This window comes from Lacerta agilis, chromosome 1 (assembly GCF_009819535.1).
Source record: "Lacerta agilis isolate rLacAgi1 chromosome 1, rLacAgi1.pri, whole genome shotgun sequence".
Lineage (NCBI taxonomy): Eukaryota > Metazoa > Chordata > Lepidosauria > Squamata > Lacertidae > Lacerta > Lacerta agilis.
Window position 1 is genome coordinate 22,852,656 of NC_046312.1, and position 17,011 is coordinate 22,869,666.

A 17,011-nucleotide genomic window follows, 5' to 3' on the forward strand; every position below is an offset into this window, starting at 1 on the left:
GGGGGGCGTTCCCCAATTGGCACCTCCCACCACTCCTTTGCACCCAGCCAGACCATGACATTGATGATGCTCAAATTGCTCCATCTAATTCAGTATTGTCTCTACACCAACGGCTCCCAAACGTTTCCCTCCACGGACCACTAGAAAATTGCTGTGGGTCTTGGCCGACCGCTTAATGATATTTCTTCTGCCTGCCGTAGCAAGGGTAATGCACTGTGCTAGATGTTGTAGGCTTTTTAATGGTACTCTATGGGATTCAAATCGTAACGCTATAAAATGCCATCAGAGAAATAAAAGAAGCAATAAAAAGACAATTAAAAAACAATATGCATATTTATAATGTGGGCATCCACGGAGCTGAAACTCCTGGGGTCCCTCGACTACAATCCAGGAACCTAAGCTTCACACAGACCCTCCAACTTTCCTTATTTTCCAGGGACAATCCGGGATTTACAGAAGCCGTCATGTTTCTGATTTGATCCTGAAATGTCCCCCTTTTGCTTAGGTCAGGACGTCTCTATTTTCATCAGAGAAATGTTGGAGGGTATGTGACCACGGCTCTACAGAGTTTCAGAGTGGGAGTCCTTCCAAGGCCCTGCGATGTTTCGCACGCACAGCAGTTTCGCCAGCGCTCAGCATTGGACTCGCCTTTTTGCGACAATGGGGGAAGTCCTTGGCGCGATCCAAAAGCGCCCGCCTCGCTGGCTCCCTCGTGGTGGTGCCTGGCAAAAACTTCTCCCGCCAGTTCGCTCTCCCTCTCCCGCTCCAACGTTTCCTCTTTTCCTTTTGCAGGGGCTCCCTCTGCAGCTCTTGTTGGCGCGTCCTCCCCCACCCCACCCCACCCCACCCCAGCCATGTGCTCGGAGTCGTGCCGCCTCCGCCGCTCCTACTACCCAGCCAAGCGCGCATCCGCTGCAAAACTCCACCTAACAACACTGCATTGCAATCTCCTCCTCCAGGCGAGGAAGGGAGCCAGTAAGTAGCCAGCCCCCACCCGCGCCCCCACCCCACCCAGAGCTCAACCCCCGCCCCCTTTCCCTACCACGTATAGCCGCCCCCCCGTCTCTTCTCCACCCCTCCCTCGGAGCACACACACCCCTCTTCCAAGGCAAGGTGCCCCCACTGAAGTTTGAGATCAGCTGTTGGAGGAGAGTCTGCGCTTCCTTCTCCGTCTAGCTTGCGCCTCCTGCCGCCGCCGCCGCTTGCTGTTGCTGCATTCAGATGGGATGATCTCCCCCACCCTCCCACCAGCCATGCGGCTGCAGCTCCCACCAGCCAACAGTGGGTGACTTTCCCCCCCTCCTCTCTCCATCGCCTGCTCTCTCCTGGTGTCTCCCCCCCCCCTTGCCACGCGCACATCTCGAGCTGGACTAGCCCCTCGGTGGCTGCTGAGTTTGGTGGCGGTGCAGGGACGGTGATGGGTTGCCTGAAAGCCTTCTCCAAAAGCATTAGCAGGGCGGAAGCAGCGGCAGTGGCTGTCTGGCTCTCATGCGAGGCTTGACCGAGTGACTGGCTGGCGAGATTCCCTGGCAGCCTTAGGTCTGCATCTGGCTGGACGATGCATTCACGTGTGCGCCAGCCCAGCGTGTAATGCTGCAGTGGGCACGCTCAGCAGCGCCCAAGGAGCATCTGCAAAAAAAAAAAAGAGGGACTGGTGAGAAGACCAGCCAACTGCTGTTGGAGCGTGTATAAAACCAGGCAGCGCCTTGGATCTGACTTCCTCCTTTCTCCAGCAGGCGATTTCGACTCCCTTTCAAATTGTACCAAAGCTCATTCCACGGCTGCTTCCTTTGCCACTTGCTCTCCAGTGCAAAGCCCACTCTTCCTTGTTTTCACGTGTAGCTTATCTTTGCCTGGCAACCACTAGTTCTCTCTCCCTCCTTACACACACACACGCTCCCAACAGCGCAGACTCCCCCTGATCTGAAATTAATTTGTTTGTTTGGTTGCCGCACCGAGCCAGAAAAAGGTTAGGATTTCATTTAGCCTTTCCCCCATCCTGGTGAAAAGGAAGAGATGAAATTTCCAATTGAGACTCCAAGGAAACAGGTGAACTGGGATCCTCAAGGTTGGTGTTGCTTTCTCACTCGTTTTTTTGTTTGTGTTTTAAATTACCTTCACTGCCCATCTTCCTAACTGGGATTGTTAATCCTCCTTCCTAATGAATTGGAGAAAGGAGACGGCTTTGGCTGTGATTTGGACTGGAGGCTTTGTTATTGACCCTCCTCTCCCTGCTGACTCCCGTCTTGGAAGATGGTCAACATTGCTATGGTCTTTCTGGAGTGCAGAGTGGGAGGGAGAGAAACTTGTCCAACTGAAAAACAAAACAAAACCCAAGAACCAGAAAAGCAAACGTGATGTTGCTTCTCGCTCACCCACTCTCCAATTACCACCCCCCCTTGTACACTATTTTAGTCTTCTGGATGAAAACTTGTCTTGGTTTGATAAGGTCCTGGAGACCATTATATTTTGTTTGCGAGATTCCTTTGTTGCTTCTGGGGATCATTGTCTCCCATAAAAGGGGCGGTGGAGGCGGAGAGTGAGCATCCGCTGTCCACTTTGGTGCCCCCAATGTCAAATGTCTCTTAGCAGCTTGGTGGGTGGGATAAAAAGTGAATGCGGTAAGACTCCTATTGGGATTGCAGTCATAAAGGCATGGTAAATAACAAAGCTTGACAAGACCTTCAGCTGTTGGGTCGTCACCCTGTTAACAACTGAGTTAGCACTCCTGCCTTGGTGGGTGGGTAGATTAACTCTGTGTTTAAGTGGATGCTGTGTTGTGAGAAGACTGTTTGGGTGGGTGATGGTATAGCACACAAGGCTCGTGTACGTGTCACTGCTGTGGCTTTCTGTACAACAGTCAGAGTTGTTTAGAGCACAGAGGTACACACAAATGCTTGTTTCCAACAATCTGTAGCAGGTATTGATTGTGAAATAAATGCCCAGTAGCATCCTTTTGGTTTATTCTTCTTCTTGGGAGTGTGCTACATATTTATCTGGGTGTAAGGATCCGTTTAGGTTTTGGAACCTAACAGTTCAGTGTTGGTGATGCATGCCAGATTTATATGTTTTCCGAAGGACTTGGTTCAGCTCCTTCCTTTCCCTGCTCACCTCATTCTTTGTGCTCTAAAATGTGCATGTACTGGGGAGAAATATCCAATTCAGTGCTGACTTCATGCATGGCTATGTCTTTAATAGCATGACAACTGAATTATGGAAATATCCCAGACACTTGGATTTCACCAAGGATACGTGCAGAAGAAGTGTGCTTGCCTCTGCCTTTCAGAGAATGATTTATTGCCATCACGAAAACGATGACGATTCTGAAATCTTTATTGTGTGGCAGCTGGGAGAATGGCTGTCATGCGATTCATTATTTTATTTTTAAAAAAGTTTGATGTTTCTCCAGTCTAAAAATAAATAAATTGGGCATTGCATGATTACTGTGGTGAGGATGGGCAGTGATGCTTATACATGTGGCCAGAGCCAGATATTTAATCAGCTGTGAAGGACGTGATCCTTCGTTCCCAACAGGTGGCTGGCTCCAGTTCACCAGTTGCACTGAGATGTTCAAATCTTCAAGTGGCAGACAGCCATTTAGTTCAAATGCTGGGATTTGTTTCTCCTGGGTGGTGTGCTACTGTGTCCATTCCCACATTTGTTCTGACATGACGTATTAGTCATAAAGTAATGCCAAGTAGAAGGATAGATTAAACTTCAGCTATGTTGCAGACACTAGGGCTAGGACAACTTTGGCTGTACTTTTAACATCATGGGAACCACTTTTCCATACGTTTGCCCAAGAGTGCTGTTGTGAGATTGAAAGGTCTGCCTTGGGTCCTTACCACCTGTTTGTCACCCTCAGTCTCACCCATGATGACCACAATGCACCTGAAGTGAATTTGTAGAGCATTAGGGCAGTGGTTCTGTGACCTGGAACAGTGCATGGTGTGAAAGGAGATGATGGCGCCATTTTCCTGATGCTAAGCGGGTCTGAGTATGGTCAGTAGCTGGATGGGAAACTGCCTGGGAGACATGTTTGCCACCTCAGATTCCACAATGGGAGAAAAGGTGGGCTATAAATATTAAGGTTGTTATTTTCATTATTAGCAAATATTAGTAGCAAATGGATAATAATAATAGTAACAACAACAACAACAACAACAACAACAACAACAACAACAACAACATATGGTCATATAGTAATAATATGCTATTGTATTCATGTATCTCAGTACTCTTGAGAGTCAGCATGGTATAGAGCTTACAGTGCTGAATTAAGACTGGGGAGACACAGATTCAAATTCCCACTTGAATATGAATGTGGGTGATTGGGGGCCAGTCACCTACCTCACAGTGTTGTTGTGAGGACAAAATGGGGGCACCTAATAGATTTCTTTAAGCTCAGTGAAGGAGAGGCAGAATATAATTGTACTTAATAAATAAAAATAATAACTACATTATCTTGAATTACTGTATACCCTCTGTTTTCTCCACTAGGGATCCCTCTAGTTGGAAACATGGGCCAATTCAGACTGAAAGCTGCCACTGGTAACCTATCCTTCTTTTCTGAGAAATCAGCAGGGAGCACCTCTTCTCCCCAGATTGTGAGCATAGCAGGATCTGGGAATATGAGATCTCTTGAGCACATGGTCCTGTCTTGATGTCATTATTGGATGATTTGCTGTCAGAAGGTTCTGGTGGCTTGATTTCAATGTGCAGTTTCCTTCTCATAGCAAACACATTATTTGCAAATGCTCCTAGCTTGCATTTAAAAAAAAAAAGCAGATGACCTATCTCTCCATTACGCATTTGCCTTGGGTGTATCAAAGATAATTCAATGTACAAAGCATTGGATCCAGAGTTCCCATGAGAAGAACTCTGCTCATGAGATGCTCTCAAAGGAGGAAGGGTGTGGGTGAGGAGGCAGTTTTTGGCAGTTCCTTCTTCCATTTGTAGCCATCTCTGCCCACTAAAAAAAACTGCTGGATTGAGGCAGTGAGTGACCCTCTGGAACAGAGTGTGACAGGCAAAGGTGAATTGGAGAAAATTGCTGCTGTCCACTTCAGGGCCGGCCTACCTTGAGGCAAGGTGAGGCGACCTCAGGTGGGTGGCAGATTCCACTGGGGCAGCAGATCTCATTGTTGATCTCTCCTTGTTTCTGATGAAGAGCTTCCCTGATCCCTTCTGGTGTGGACAGGAGCACCATTTTGGGGTCAGCCTCAGGTGCCAAAATGTATTGAGTCAGCCCGGCTCTCCTTCCTCCAGAAGTGGAAGGCTGCTAGATCTCAGTCCCTTCCGTGAACAGAAGGAAAATCCTGGATTTCACTTGAAAGAATTAATAAATAAACAAATGAAACCAATAGGAAAGTTTCAACACACAACTCCATTGTTTTATCCTTTTTTTTGAGGTGGGGGGAATGCCTGAGTTACTAAATTACTAAACGACTTATTCTCAATGTATTTTAATGCCTTATATTGAGGTAGGGGTCATATAATATAGTTTCCTTAATACCATTGAAAGGAACTGGTATTCTGGATCTGTGGTTGGCAGTATCACCCACCTATCAGTCTGTTGTGTTTTAAAATGTGAACTGCTTTGAGAACCATTATTATTATTATTATTTATTGAATTTATATACCACCTGATACCTGGAAATCTCAGGATGGTTCACAGAACATTATGGCTGAAAAGCAGTATAGAAGTATGGTAAATAAATACATTATATGGCAAAATGTAGGGGATGGTTTCACTTGGTAGCGTAACCTTGCACAATTACTAAGATAGACACTTAGAATTTCAGACTTCATGGATCACTTATATGTGAGAGATTGGATGAGTATTTGGAAGAATAGAATACTGTAACCCTGACCCTGAATCCAAAGTAAGAGGTCTGGCAGATTGCTTATTTGTTTGTTTATGTGCATTTTAGTGTTCATGGCTATAAATTGTGGGGTAATAATCATTATCTGAAGAATGGGGGGGTGGGCAATGAAAAACATAATTGCCAACTGTTCAGTGATTTGACGTCTGACATGGATGGAAGTATTGCAAGGTAATTACAGTGCTAAAAACAATTAAAGTGGGTGAACAACTTCAAAAGTCTGCCAGTTCTCTGGATTGCTACCTACATTACTTTTCTGAGTGTATGTGTTGTGAAATGTCTCTAAGATGTGTGCCTTGTGATTGGCAAGTGACTAAATGTGTGCCTGACTCCTGGGGTGAGTTCCGATCACCCTAGCTTTTAATGTGATGAATGATGTTTGCTTGAAGTTTTTAATCCACAAATCTATCCAATATTTCAAACTCTTTCATTCGGTATCTGTCATTGAGACAGTAGCTCCCATTTGTTCGAATTATCACTCTGCAAAGTAGTTGTTGACAGATTGAATCTATACCCAGAGGCAAACTCAACCATTCTCATGGAAGGACCAAGGACTGATCCAAACACAGCTTTGTTTCCTGCTTTCTTCGCTCACGTGTGAAGAATGTACTATGTAGGTTTGGAACTTGCGAAACTTAGAAATGGCAAGTTCTGTTGAGCTCCCTGTTGAACACACATGCTCTGAGTGATAAGTGACATGGCCCTGAGAGCACTATGTATAAGACGAGCATTGATAGTAATTGCAGAGCCGCTCAATTCACATGAATGGAATCAGCGGGATCATAAGACGATGAAGTAATGAGGAAAAACTAGATAGATTGGCTGAGATGCTGGAGAATCACTAGCAAACTTTGTGGCACTAATTTTACAGTGCTTATCCGCGGCTCAGTGTTTTGAACTTCTGTAGGGTTATAGTTGTGTAGCCTGAGGGAGAGCGCAAGCTCTTCACAGTTGCCACGGTAACACTAGTCATTTGGGCCTGTCTTTGTTGGGGAGAATGTGCGCACGCTCTTCAGCCTTAAAAGAGAACTTTGTGAGATCTGAACACCTCTAGAGTTTCTCACCAACTGAGCTTGGATCTTTATGATCTATTGCCTTTTGCTTTTGACTGGCTTTTTGAGATACAAGATATAGACAGCCTTAAATGGAACCTGCCACAACTCCACAGAGGACTATAGCTTATGAGAAACTACACACCTACACACCAACACCCACCCACCCACTCTTAAATTTCTGTAGCAGGGGCAGAAATGCTCAGATTCTAAAAAAAAAAAAAACCAACCCCCCCCCCCAAACACCCAGTGAAACTACTGAGTGAAGAATTTGAGGACTGTGGGCTAAGAAAGAAGAGAGGGCACTGAGGCAGTAGAGACACCATAAATGACCAAGCATACAAAAAACAAAACAGGATTCCAATGAATTGTGGAGACCTGCCATATTCACCCCAAGCACTTCCCCTGTTATGTGTAATTGTGTGTAGGAAATTGCCTGCAGTACAAAGGTAACATTTTACATGTCTTGCTCTGCCCATTTTTCCTTCTGACCCTGCCTGCCACCAGCATGTGGCCCCTGGAAACTTGCCCGCAAGGAAATGTGGCCCTTAGCCTGGACAAGATTTATCATTCCTGAAGACCTGAACCACATCAGTGCCAAGTGCTGTATGTAGAAGATGGAAATACTCCCCCCCTGCCCCCCCCCCAGCTTGCCTACCTAGGCATGTAATTTTAGGAGGCAAGTAATTTTAGCATACAATTTTAACGTGATTTCAGTAAGTATAATAACTTTTAAATGACTGGTTTTATTCTATATTTTAACTATTTTAATGTAATTTGTTTTTAACATTTGCTTTTATTGGTGCTTTTAAGGAATGTCTTAGATTGTCTTTTGTTAACTGTTTAGAGGTCTTTCATTTGAGAAAGCGGTATATTCTGGCAGGTGTTTAAAACTGATTTTATAGTTTTAACTCTTTTTCAGTCTTATTGTATTAAATCTCCTGTACACTGCTTAGAGATGACTGTGATTATGTGGAATGCAAATTGTTGACCTAATATAAATAAATTATATATAAATAATTATATATAGATATATAAATAAGTCTTGGCAAGGGTTTACAATCAAGCATAGTTTTTTATGTAAATGTCACTTAAAACAAAGAAAAAATAGTCAGAGTTTGATTATAAGAATGGGTGAGAGAGGAAGAGAAAGAGACACACAGAGAGAGACTCACGGGTGATATTGAAGTTGGTTGACAGGGAAGGACTCTTGGGAACTGTTGGTGGTTAAACTCTGCTAATCCTGGGCTGCAGTTTAGATGATAAATTCCACACTTTATACTGTTGCCACATATGGATGAGAGAGGCCCATTCATTGATTTATGGATAGTTCCTGAATAGTCTCTCATTTCCATGTATTGCCACCTCTAAGCACTTTTGTGTCTCTTCTACAGAAGGAGGGGAGAGTGAGAGATCACATGCCATTGGACATGCCTTGATTTACTATGAATTAGAAGATACTCTCATATATACTTATTTCCCTGTAGAGATGTACAGAATGTGCTAAGGTAACATAGCTGCATGATGCTCGCAGTCATAATTTAGCACAATATTGTTGTTGATTTATTTTTACAGCAGCTACATATAACTAAACCTTGTCCAAGCCTTTATTCAAACCACATTGGTCTCATTGTGATCAATAGCAAGTCAGCCGGTAGTTCCTCAGTATTGCAACCACCAATTCAGGTTGTCACAATTGAGCCACTAAATTGGCAGTTTGTTACAGGCAATGTTGGGGTCCACACATTCACCTGGAAGCCTGAAAAGATGCTCAGGTCACTAGCATTATCAGAGGGACTAATGAAAAGCTCATGGTTAGCTGCCTGCACTTTAACTTCCTTCAAGATTCATGATGCCTACTCTATAGTTTGGGGAGCTCATAATACAACAACACCTTCCTTGCCATGCAGTCAGAGATGTCCACCCTTCAGCAAACCAGTCCTTGAGAAATTGGATGAGCACCCCTCTCAGTTCCTTTATCCACGTCTTTTATGAAGACCTTGAACAATAATGGGCCCAGGACAGAACCCTGCAGCACCCCACTTATCACTTTTTCCAGGATGATGCTTCGCAGGAAGTCGTTCATAAATGAAACAAATAATAAAAGAATAATGATAGTAGTACAAAGCTGGGACTTTGGTGGAGCCCTTTGACAAAGTCCATGTATTGCTCTCTGTCCTCTAGTGGAGCAGCAACAGAGTGATTGACATCTATATTAGTGGAAAAGGATCGGGAACTGATTCCATGATTTTCCGTACTTCACAGTCATGGGGCTAGATGTGACCCCCTCACCTTCTTTTTGTACATTTCCTGCTGAAAGCATGGAGCTGTCCCTAAAAAAATGGGTTGGGTAAATCTTACAAAGAAGCTTTGTTGTGGTGAAGCAACAATTAGCACTACTATAGCAACACAATCCCACAGGACCTGCTTGCTGTTTCACGCAACAGGTATAAAACACTGAGATTTGCTGCAGCCGCGGAGTTCATATCCCCGAAGAACTGACTCAGCCGTTCTCTTTCCTAGGAAGATAAATAGGAAGCTATGCAGTTTGCTATAAGGAGATCTCTGGAACAAGACCTTAGAAAAAGTGGGTATGCTTTATTTTCCTGTGTGCTCCTTGAAGAGTAATGTGAGGAAGGAAATTTAATTATATTCCCTATTGGGAGGGGGTTCAAATCTGTGCTGTAAAGAGAGCATACAAGACAGATTCAGTTGCACCATAAATGCGCAGAAGATGAAAACCTTTTTTTTTATTTTAAAGAAAGCTTTAGAGATCATGTGATTGATGTTTGGGTCAGCAGGGAGCTGCACGTGTTACACTTTGGAGTTATTTAGACAAGCTTTGACCATCCTTTTCATGGTAGATGTAAGATTGGCTGCCATCAATTGTCTTTATATCAAAGGCACCTTCTGAAATGCCCTTGGGGTGAAAAAAAACAAATTAACCCTGTGAATGATTTTATTCTGATTGCAGTGACTGGCAACCCCCCCCCCCCAAAAAAAAATAAATATGGGGAGTGGAGAGCAGCATAAACAAGAAGCTGCTCAAATGCCACTGCCCATGAAATCCAAGCCACAAATAAACTGCTCTGTGTGGGGAGATGTTTATGTGTACTCGTGCGCTAGGCAGATATGGCAGATTCATTGTGTTGCTGCAAAACATGTTCTCTGTAGGTGCAATCAGTATGTGCCTCCTTTGTTTAGAAGTCAAGATGCTGTGGCTTGTTGCGTCCGATGTGGTTCTGAATGGGCAAAAACCAAGAGGGCAGGACTGAGATGGGGAGGGGGGGGAGTGACGGGGGAGGGCAGGGTGTGGTGATAGGTTCACACAAAAAGGCACAATGAAAAATCTTAAATATTATTCCACTGTATCCAATTTATGATAAATATAATTGGCATTAGGCTAGTTTTATGGATCCAATATGTTTGAAGGGAGAACCACTTGCCAAAGTGGAAAGGCACAAAAGAGGAGTCTTGAGAAATGCTGGACTCTACTTGTTTGTAACCCAATAACTTCCTTGACCATTGGGCTATTGCAATGAAATGTGGTGCTTAAGTTCAGGATGCAATTCTACTTGTACATTTAAAGCTAGAACACCAGCTAGAACACCTGTTTTCAGAGGGTTGGAAATATGTAGCAGGAGAAAGGTTGTTTTCTGCTGCTCCAGAGAAGCGGACACGGAGCAATGGATTCAAACTACAAGAAAGAAGATTCCACCTAAACATTAGGAAGAACTTCTTGACAGTAAGAGCTGTTCGACAGTGGAATTTGCTGCCAAGGAGTGTGGTGGAGTCGCCTTCTTTGGAGGTCTTTAAGCAGAGGCTTGACAGCCATCTGTCAGGAATGCTTTGATGGTGTTTCCTGCTTGGCAGGGGGTTGGACTGGATGGCCCTTGTGGTCTCTTCCAACTCTTGTTGTTGTTCAGTCGTTCAGTCGTGTCCGACTCTTCGTGACCCCATGGACCAGAGCACGCCAGGCACGTCCAACTCTATGATTCTATGATTCTATAATGTACTATGTCTCTTGAGCACTGAGAAATTTTAGTATGCTTATGACATGATTCTCAATTTTGAAGTTCAGATTTACAGGAAGCACTAGCTGCTTCAGGTGTCTTGTAAATACATCTTTTTGCCCAGACTTTCCCTGGCCCATAAAATTGAACCCTGTTATTACTTAATTTCAGCTATTGTTTGTTTTTATAATTCTTAACTGTGTTTCATGATGTAGCTCGGTTTTTATGATACAGCTTTAATGTTTTTAGCTTGTCTTTTTGTATAGCACTTGGTGATTTTTAAAAATGTTAAGCAGTTTAGAAATGCTTTTAAACAAACAAACAAACAAACAAACAAACATCTTGGGATGCAAGGTACATTGAAGTGTGTTATTTAAACAAAGCTGCTTGAATTTTGTGCTTTCCTAAAAGAGTAGAGGAACACATGGAACTGGCCTCAAGAAACTTGTTTTGATTATTCCCTGTAATGGATGTGCAGAAGTCCCAGCAAGACATTCATTCTCTATGTTTCTACACCCATTGCTAAAGCGTCTTCTTCTTCCTTTTTGCTGATCCTTTTTTTTGGGGGGGGGTCACTTATCTATGACCAAACATTTCAAAATTTGGTTACTATGTAGAGTATGATGTGTGGAGCACTTGCATGAGGAGGAAACATAGGAGAATTCTAAGCCCACAATTCAATAAGTTTCATCAAGTTTCAGAAGACTCGAACCATGTGTGTAATCATGGTTTAGAGAACAGGAATGTGACCTTTATTTGAGACTAGTTTAGGCCACAAATGGGGACCCTGAGACCCCCGTTACTGTTTAAGATAGCAGAGCCTGATATCTGAATGATTTCAAAGTTATCACTATTCATAGCTGCTGGCAGAAACAGGGAAGGCAAACTTTCACAGGTGGCAAACATTACTGACCAAATTGGAAAAAGACACATCAGGGATGAAGGGTCTTGTGGAAATCTACTGATACACTGGTGTATTAGGCTGGAGCAAAGAAGTTGGAAAAGGAACTAGCGGACAGTGAAACTAGCAGAGCAAGTGTTAGAGGCACTCTGCGCATGCTTGCCATCTAAATAGACCCAGGACACAGGCAGAAAGGTAATGTAAATGTCATGGGTTTTGGTTGGAACATCTGGTGACTATTTCAACAATCAGAAAAGGGAAATGTCATCATTTCGAAGCTCTTCATGAACATGTAACCAGGGTGAGCTCATGGTGTTAAGGACTGGGGTGTTTCTAGGGTGGCGCTAGGGAAGGAGCTGTTGTCGCGGCACTCCTTGGTGTGTGAAGTGCCGCAGGGTGCAATCCTTTCCCGATGCTTTTCAATATCTCTATGTGCTCCCTTGCCTAGATTGTCCGGAGTTTTGGGCTGGGTTGTCATCAATATGCTGATGACACCCAGCTTTATCTGTTGATGGACAGCCACCCTGACTGGGCCCCGAACACACTAACCAGATGCTTGCAAGCTGTGGCTGGATGGCTGCGTGGGAGCTGGTTGAAGTTAAATCCTTTGAAGACAGAGGTCCTCTGGCTGGGTCGGGACAACATGGGGTTGGGGGACCAACTCCCATCTCTTGCGGGGGCTCAATTAGTGCCAGCGCCTTCTGTCAAGAGTTTGGGTGTAACCTTTGATGCCTCCAAGAGCCAGTGTGGTGTAGTGGTTAAGAGCGGTAGTCTCGTAATCTGGGGAACCGGGTTTGCGTCTCCGCTCCTCCACATGCAGCTGCTGGGTGACCTTGGGCTAGTCACACTTCTTTGAAGTCTCTCCGCCCCACTCACCTCACAGAGTGTTTGTTGTGGGGGAGGAAGGGAAAGGAGAATGTTAGCCACTTTTAGACTCCTTCGGGTAGTGATAAAGCGGGATATCAAATCCAAACTCTTCTTCTTCTCTTCTTCTCCCTTTCTGTGGAGGCGCAGGTTGCAGCCACAGCAAAGGTGGCATTTTTCCATCTCCGCCGTATTAAGCAGTTGGTCCCTTACCTTTTCTCGCCCTGATCTGGCCACAGTGATCCATGTTGTGGTCACCTCCAGGCTTGATTATTGCAGCTTGCTCTATGCGGGACTGCCCTTGAAACTGACCCAGAAACTCCAGCAGGTGCAGAATGCCATGGCGAGGTTCCTTACGGGGTCCTTGCTGTGGGATCACATTCATTCATTGCTTGACCAGCTGCACTGGCTCCCAGTGGAGTACAGAGTCAGGTTTGAGGTACTGGTTTTGACCTTTAAAGCCCTATGCGGCCTAGGACCCCCATACCTACGGGACCACCTCTCCTGGTATGCCTTGCGGAGGATCTTAAGGTCCATAAATAACAACACTTTGGAGGTCCCAAGCCTCAAAGAGGTTAGATTGGTTTCAACTAGGGCCAGGGCCTTTTCAGCACTGGCCCTGACTTGGTGAAACGCTCTGTCACAAGAGACCAGGGCCCTGCGGGATTTGACATCTTTCCACAGGGCCTGCAAGACAGAGCTGTTCTGCCTGGTCTTCGGCTTAGACTCACTCTGACCCCTTATATGGGATTTGGTGTATAAAATTTCCCTTGGATTTTTGCTGGCCCATGTAAGACCAGCATGGATAGCTGGCTCAGGTGAATATCTGATGTTTCCTCCCTTTATGGTCTTGATTTATGGGCTACTACTAAAATACAGCATTTTAAGCTGTATTTTAAGCCGTATTTTAATTAACTGTTTGTTGTTGTTTTTCCCTATTACGTTTTATTGTAATTTATATTTGGTTTTAGCCGTCCTGAGCCTGGCGCTGGCCAGGGAGGGCGGGGTATAAATAAAAATTTATTATTATTATTATTATTATTATTATTATTATTATTATTATTATTATTAAATAGTTGTGTGACTTTATCCTGTTAAGTGCACATACGTATGCTTGAATAATATAACTTTTCTTTTTAAAAACATAGCCTCATTTGCTGTGTTTGTACTATAAGTTCAGTCATTTAAACTGGCATTACTTCATTCAGACAGTCATGGACCATTTGGTGTTTTCACTTATTTCCAACCAGTGTCAGATGTTGCCAAAGCTAGTTCATTGCCTGTTGCCTTAGATGGCTCACATGATGATTATTCACACTGAACTTGAATCTGCAAATAGTAGAGGCTGTTTGAACTGCATGGTCCCCAAATATTCATCCAGAGGCTGGTAGAAGTATATGAAAACTTGGAATAGTTCACTTTTAAATTTTAGATGGTGTAACACGCACACACACGTGTGTGTGTTTGTGTGTGTGTGTATATATAATATGTGTGTGTGTGTGTGTGTGTGTGTGTATATATATATATATATATACACATACATACACACACACATATATATAACAACCATCCCTCCAAGAATAGAGCTCTTCAAAGCGGTTAGACAAATTCATGGAGGATAAGTCACGATGGCAGCATGACAGTGAAGGCCAGTTGCTTGAGACCAACAGTAGGAGAGGGAGACTATTCATGTCCTGTACTTGGGTTTCCCATACTAGGCATCTGATTAGCTTGAAACTGGTTGCTGGATTTGATAGATTGTTGATTTGATCCAGCGAGGCTGCCCTCGTGGTCTTAAGAAAGATAGAATGAAGGAAGGCAACAAATGAGAAGATTTGGAAGGAGCTAAGTATAAAGACAAGCAGACAGAAATCTATATCGCTCATCAGCCTTGTTCAAACACTGGTTTGGCAGCTTGCAGGTGCTGACTGGACCACAGACAGGATTAGGTTCCAAACTACAAGTTGAGTTAAAGGAATTGATTGCAGATATGTGTGTGTGTGTGTGTGTGTGTGTGTGTGTGTTTCTTGGAATCAGGGCAGAGTTGGGAGACTTGATCAGGATCCAGAGTCTTGATTAGGATCCAGAGTTCTGATTCATGATCAGCCTCCATCCCAACCAGGCAGCAATTGCTATTTATTTATTTATTTAATTTATATTCCACCCCTTTCTCTCAAGGTGGTTCTCCCCTCACTTCTCATTTAATCCCCACAACAAACCTGTTGTTAGGTTAGGCTGGGAGCTGCTAGCCCAAGGTCACCCACTGAGATTCATCCAACACCCTTTTAAATGCGTTTGTGGGAGCAGGTGGAAGAGAGTGGGGTTATTGGGGTTTTTTGTTATTGTTTTTATTATGTATTTTGTGTTCTTTATCTTGTGTTTTTTTTTAAAAAAAATTATTAAGGATTTTCTTGTTTTACAAAGGTAAATGCAATGTCTCTCTCGTATTTTTTTATGTTGTGAATTGCCCTGAGATCAACGGATGAAGGGTGGTATACAAATTAATTAATTAAATATGATGATGATGATGGTGATGATGATGATGATGATTGATGATGGCCTCCCAGGTCCTAGTCCAACACTCTAATTGCTACCCCACACAGGCTCTAGTTTAAAACTATTGTTAAATGCAACAGTGCATTTAACATGATGTGCCATTTGGCCCTTAGCTATGCATGGAATGAGGTGTGGTGCAAGAGATGTCAGAGGCACAATAACCTCATGTAATGACAGCAGATATCATTTCCTGAAGGTTAAAAGGAAATCTCCCCCAACCCCCTCTAAAATATTTTAGGTCTTCACAGAGCGCTCTCCAGGGTGTCGTAGTCCTTTTCAACTTTGCAGAATTTGTCCAATCAGGAAAGAGGTGCAGTGTAAGGGAAGGGAGAAAGGACAGCTGCTCATGCCTGTGATGTTTATCCCAGCCCTGAGATTTTGCGTGGGAATTTGTGCACTGCTGAAAAGCTAGCCTTGGGATGCCTTCCCGTAGTTTCACTGCTCTCATTACTGCGGAGCACTTGTAAAACTCCCGCCCCTGAGCAATCTGACCTTGGTTGCAGTAGGGGCAAATGAAAGTTTGGGCTGTCTTTCATAGCTCAGTGTTGCATTTTTGCCTGTGTCAGATTCATGGAAGATGTGAAAGGTAGGCTGCTGTAGCATCCAAATTGGTCCTTATCAACTGCGTCAGCCTTCCCTAAACTGATGCCCTTCAGATCTTGTTGGACTGCAACTCTATTCAACACCAGCTAGACTAGCCCGTATTAATGATAATCAATTGAAAGGATAATCAACAAATTGATGGCGTTTAAACATACAATTGGCTCTTACCCCATCATATCAAACATGCTTTTTAATGCACAATTTCCCACTTGTGAACCAGCTGTATGATTGGCTGTGAAGTGTGGTCTCCCTGCTTTATTTCATTGTCTGGACGACTGTCTTCAACAAAAACAGCGAACAAAACATCTACAAAATTAGAGGCTTTTAAAAATTTACTCTTTATACTAAATTCCAAACTAATTAGGAGTTGCTTTGGCCTAAGAGCTATTAATTACTTGGATTCCAATTATAGGCTGATGGAATAGAACAATGTTGATTTTTCAAAGACTGTCAGGAATCATGTTATTAGACTCTGGCTGGTAATATCCGACAATTGCCACTCCAGAATTGCTTTAATGTGACAGTTTCAGGGTTGTTGGTTTCTTTTTTTTTGGAAAAAAAGAGATCTGCTAGGATGACAACCAAGCTTCATTCCTCATGGTATGTGGCATCATAAGATCTCCTGAGCACCATATATAACAAGAATGAAGGATGAAGGTTATAATAAAAGCCCTTTGGGATCAGACTAAAGCTCAGCATCCAGGTTACACCTCTCCTTAGGCCACAGCTCTGTCCCCAGGCCTCACCCCTCACTGGTCCTGCTCTGTATCCTCCTCAAGTGCTTTTGCATGACTGGAATGTATCCCCAAATTCTGATAATGCTTCCTGTATGCTTGGACAGAGGTTAGAGAGAGTCGGGTGGCTGTGAGCTGTGCAAATGTAGAAAACCTTGACTTCCTGTGGCTCAGATATATTCTACTGGCCAATGCAGTGTGTTAGCCCCATCCAAGTCCTGTTGCCGAGCAAGCAGGGGCTTGGAATCTCCAAGGAAGTCTTGCCTGAGAGCAGAACTCGCATACAAAGTCAGACAGTCCAGAAGCCAGGGAATCCAGATGATCACAGAGCCAATGGTCTGGATGGAGAGCAGGAAGCAGCAAGGTTGGGCCAGGGACCACAGGTGTTGTTTCCAGCATCTGT

At 43.9% G+C, this 17,011-nt stretch overlaps 1 protein-coding gene across 1 annotated transcript in view; it reads left to right on the forward strand.

Annotated features, from left to right (window-relative positions):
* Positions 1 to 1,380: 1,380 nt before the first annotated feature.
* KCNK10 (potassium two pore domain channel subfamily K member 10) overlaps positions 1,381 to 17,011 on the forward strand; it is a 72,785-nt gene continuing 57,154 nt past the window's right edge. The window contains exon 1 of the mRNA XM_033141627.1: positions 1,381 to 2,068. Coding sequence (XP_032997518.1) covers positions 2,017 to 2,068 — 52 coding nt within the window. The 5' untranslated portion in view covers positions 1,381 to 2,016. The remainder of the gene's footprint in view (positions 2,069 to 17,011) is intronic.